General features: G+C 44.8%; 1 protein-coding gene across 1 annotated transcript in view; it reads right to left on the bottom strand.

Annotated features, from left to right (window-relative positions):
• nell2b (neural EGFL like 2b) overlaps positions 1-5000 on the bottom strand; it is a gene marked incomplete at its 3' end in the record, with an annotated part of 68608 nt that overhangs the window by 54757 nt on the left and 8851 nt on the right. Inside the window, 1 exon segment of the mRNA XM_062518369.1 lies at positions 1304-1454. Coding sequence (XP_062374353.1) covers positions 1304-1454 — 151 coding nt within the window.

Here is a 5000-nt window from a genome sequence, read left to right as displayed (position 1 = left end):
AGCACGGGAGGAGAGTAAGAATAGTGAGGGAGGAGAGTAAGAATAGTGAGGGAGGAGAGGAGGAATGGTGAGGGAGGAGAGAGAGGGGGGATGGAGAAGAGGAATAGCAAGGGAGGAGAGGGAGATGAGGAAAAGACAGAGGGAGGAGATGGAGGGGTGGAGAAGGTAGGCAGTGATCTGTAACAGCAAAAGGCCACAGTGTGTCTCCTGACCTTCACAGCTGTGTTAATCAATACAATGCTGCACACCCAAGAAATGTCACCAGGCCTCGCCATTCAACACTGTGTGTGTGTGTGTGTGTGTGTGTGTGTGTGTGTGTGTGTGTGACAGTTGCAAAAGTTGATTTTGTATGATGATGATGAATAATCCAGAAGACAGAAATAGACAGAATATAGATAGATATATACATACAGTAGATAGATAGATAGATACATACATACAGTAGATAGATAGATAGATAGATAGATACATACATACATACAGTAGATAGATAGATAGATAGATAGATAGATAAATAGATAGATAGACGGATAGATAGATTGATACATAGATAGAGAGCCATAAGAATACACAAACTAATGGACAGATGAATAGACCATTGGGAGATAGCGATGGAAAAGTAATAACGGAAAAAAAAGAGCAACTGGTCTTTGGGAGAGATTTGACTCGCATTCACACAGAATGCTCTTTTCTCTCTCGGGATTAAGAGCGAGAGACGGCCTAATCCAGTTAGCTTTCTTTCCATTTTTCTCCTTAACTATCAGGATGAAGGGCGTAATCTGAGATTAGTTTTAGTGTGGTGGCCATTGTGTGGTCATGAGATGAAATAGTCAGCGCTGTGTCTGATTCCGGAATAGCCTACACACACACACACACACACACACACACACATACACTCACGCGGCTTTAGACAGAGGGGAGATGAAACACACAGCAAATAGGTTTAAGTAGCTAAAAATAAATGAAAAGATTTATGACTGAGTGAATGTTATGATGTTATGCAGGATCGGTTGTAGATTGATGTTTACTTCAGACATGTGTGTCTATGTATGTGTGTGTGTGTGTGTGTGTGTGTGTAAGCATTTGTGTGAGTGTGTGTGTGTGTGTGTGTGTGTGTGTGTGTGTGTGTGTGTGTGTGTGTGTCTGTGTGTGTGTCTGTGTGTGTGCTGGTGCATATGTGTGTGTGTGTGTGTGTGCGTGTGTGTGTGTACGCATGTGTGTGTGAGTGTGTGTGTGTGTGTGTGTGTGTGTGTGTGCAAGTGCATATGTGTGTGTGTGTGTGTGTGTGTGTGTGTGCTCTCACCTCTGTTCAGCATAGTGTATGGAGAGCAGCACTCCAGAGTTGAGGCGCTCCTGTTTGACGGTGAAGAGCAGAGTGAACTCCGTCCTCCCTCTCAGGTGCGCAAACACCTGCTCCGCCGCCTCGGCAGACGCACGCACATTCCTCCACGAGTCTAGGGGATAGAGAGAAGGAGAGAGGGAGAGAGAGAGAGAGAGAGGAGGAGGAAGGGATGGAGAGAAAGAGAGAGAGAGAGACTTTTTAAAAACACTTATTGAAGCATTACAGTAATTTCCTGTGTATTATTAGCCATAATGTGTTTAAGATGAGGACAGTGTTTTATGCAAGTTAAAAGAAACATCATATAAATACCATATTCACTGCCCCAGTTTATTAACTTCATAGCCGAAGAAACTTTTCAAAATCAATGTATAAGCCACAGCTACAGAAATAGTTGCGAAATTACAGTATATGAATCAAGAACACCTTACGAAGAACATGTGTCCTTACCCAGCCACCGTACCACCACCATCACACTGACACATAGTACTACTACTACACATATCACCAATTCAGTATCACACCATGGGACCGAGGATCCGAGGACATAGGATCCGAGCGACCGACTGTCAATGTTATCTGTCTACACTGAGTCCGTTAAATATGCCCTTCTATAGCATTATATTTGTCATTCAAAATAGCAGATGTTTAAAAGAGAACTACGGGAACAGAGAACAAAGATTTGTTTTGCACCAAGTACTGACGGAAATAAAACGGTTCTATCTAGCTGGAGTTGCTGCAGCCAAGACCTGCAGTGCAGCTACAGTGCTACACTATGGGGGCATGTTCATGGGCCCGCATGTTCATGCCCCCAGAGTGTAGTGCTGTATCTGGTATGTGCTGGAATTCTCCTTTAACACCCCCATTATTCCATAAACTCATTCACATCAGTTACGTTATCATAACACATTAAAGCACGCCACTGAACTACTGTAACCACAAGGACAAAACAGAAAAAACTGTCAAGAGGGGGTAGAGAGGTAGGGAGAGAGAGGTAGGGAGAGAGAGAGAGAGAGAGAGAGAGAGAGAGGGAGGGAGAGAGAGTTCAGAACTTTAATATATAGAATATAGTGTGTGGTTTCAACCAGATGTTCTTTTTTCCACCCTTCTCTCTTCTTATAATTCTATGTGGCTTTGGCAATAATGTTGCAACATTCATGCTGGTAAATCTCCCTTGGATTTAATTGAATTGAAAGAGGGAAAGAAAAGACACGGAGAGAGAGAGAGAGGAAAGGGGTAGAGTGGTAAGCTAAGAAGTGAGAGAGAGAGAAAGAAAGAGAGAGAGAGATGGAACCATTGAATCATGACACACCTAATAGGAAGCCAACATCATACAAACATTCATAAATACATTCATACATTCCATGTACTCCTCTGAACACCACACATTAAAAAACACCTGATCACATCCCCCCATCCATACACAACAACCCCCCCCCCCACACACACACACACACACACACACACAGGATCATAATCAGGCCAACTCCACTTTAATATGATCAGCCACCAAACCCTCGATAGACTGACAGAGTGACAGAGAGAGAGAGAGAGAGGGAGAGAGAGAGAGAGAGAGAAGGGGAAGAAAAAGAGTGAGAGTGCTTTACACTGAAACCCAGCTTAATTGAAACAATAAATATAGTCTTCACACGGAAAACCTACTTCACACATCGCAAACAGCACCGCTGTTCCTGCAAGCTCGAGAGCAGTGGGGGATGGGGGGATGGGGGGGGCGGTACACTAGGGGAATGAGAGGGAGATGAAGAGAGAGGAGGAGGGGAGAGATGGAGACAGAGAGAGACAGAGAGAAAGAAAGAGGGAGAGTGACAGATGGGTTTCTGACAGAAAGAGAGAGAGATAGCATAAACCTTATGCAGAGAGAGGAGGGGGGAGAGAGGGAGAGAAATAAAGACAGCGACAGAGAAAAAGAGTGTGACAGATGTGTCTAACAGAGAGAGAGAATGACAGATGTGTCTCTAACAAAGATAGATAGAGAGAGAGGGAGAGAGAGAGGGATATAAACCAGCAAGCAGACAACTCATAAGATAAGAGAACAAGGGATAGAGAGAAGGATGAAGAAGTAAAGAGAGTGATGGAGGAATAAAAAAAAGAGAGAGAGCAGCATGGATTAATGAGAATGCCTGAGATACAGTAGGGTGAACCTGACGCTTAAGCAACGTTAAAGCAACAACTCTTCCGCAACCATTGCATCACCTACACTAGAAAAGCACTCCGAGAGCGCAGACCTCCGCCAAGCGTCTCCTGGATACAGACGGTGATCCGGATCATTCCCAAAATATAATTGTTTCTTCCCTGTGTAATTTCAGACCTTTCCTGAAAATGTCATTGAAATCCATCCGTATCTTTTGAGTTATCTTGCTAACAAACAGACAGACAGACAGACAAACAAACAAACAAACCCCAATAAAAACATAACCTCCTTGGCAGAGGTAATAACCTTCCTACATCCCATCCCATACAGGTCCAGAGAGTACCCAGCAGTGTCCAGGTTTCAAGTCTGACCAGAGGCCATTTACCCACACCCCATCTCTCTCTCTCTCACTCTCTCTCTCTCTCTCTCTCTCTCTCTCTCTCTCTCTCTCTCTCTCTCTCTCTCTCTCTCTCTCTCTCTCTCTCTCTCTCTTGCTCACACCCTGCCCCCTCCTTGGATGAAGGCTACACAAATATATAAATATTTATATAAATAAGTAAGGCTTCAAAGGTAACCTTCACATGGACCTTGTAAACTGAGAATCTTTCTAATGCTTTACGTCAGTGACACGCCATGTGTGCCGGTCCTTTGCACTGTGACAGGAGAGGAGATCTAACACACGCCGAGTGTGTGTGTGTGTGTGTGTGTGTGTGTGTGTGTGTGTGTGTGTCTGGGCAGAGCTGCCGTGTCATATAACACCTCCGTGATGTTTTACTATCACCTTCACTGTCACCGCTCCACAATCTGACACACCTGACAGGTTAGACTCCCGCAGAGCTGTCTGCTTGAGATGATTGAAAGAGAGAGGGAGAGAGAGAGAAGGGGAAAAGAGAGAGAGATAGAGAGAAGGTGAGAGGGGGTAAAGGAGCCAAAAAGAAAGGGGGAATTAGATTAGAGAGAGAGGTAAGAGGGCGTAAAGGAGACAGAAAAAGAGCAAGGAGAGAGGAGAAAGGGGGAAAGAGAGAAATGAGAGGGAGAGAGGGAGAAATGAGATAGAAAGATAAAAGGAAAAACACACAACGAGAGTATGGAGGTGAAAATAAGAAGAATGAGAGAAAGAAGAGACAGAGAGGGAGAGAGAGAGAGAGAGAGAGAGAGTAGGGTTTAGTCAGTGACACCTCTGATCTTTGCCTGACTTCTCTTCTTCCATCACACTGGGCTCTTCCCCTCCTCTCCCGGACCTCTCTATCTACCTCTCCTCCACTATTCCTCCTCCCAGACCTCTCTATCTACCTCTCCTCCACTATTCCTCCTCCCAGACCTCTCTATCTACCTCTCCTCCACTATTCCTCCTCCCAGACCTCTCTATCTACCTCTTCTCCACTATTCCTCCTCCCAGACCTCTCTATCTACCTCTTCTCCACTATTCCTCCTCCCAGACCTCTCTATCTACCTCTCCTCCACTATTCCTCCTCCCAGACCTCTCTATCTACCTCTCCTCCACTATTC

The sequence above is a fragment of the Sardina pilchardus genome, chromosome 17, assembly GCF_963854185.1.
Source record: "Sardina pilchardus chromosome 17, fSarPil1.1, whole genome shotgun sequence".
In the NCBI taxonomy this organism is placed as follows: Eukaryota; Metazoa; Chordata; class Actinopteri; order Clupeiformes; family Clupeidae; genus Sardina; species Sardina pilchardus.
The sequence above is the reverse complement of the archived record's forward strand: the minus strand, read 5'-3'. Positions and strand labels throughout refer to the sequence as shown.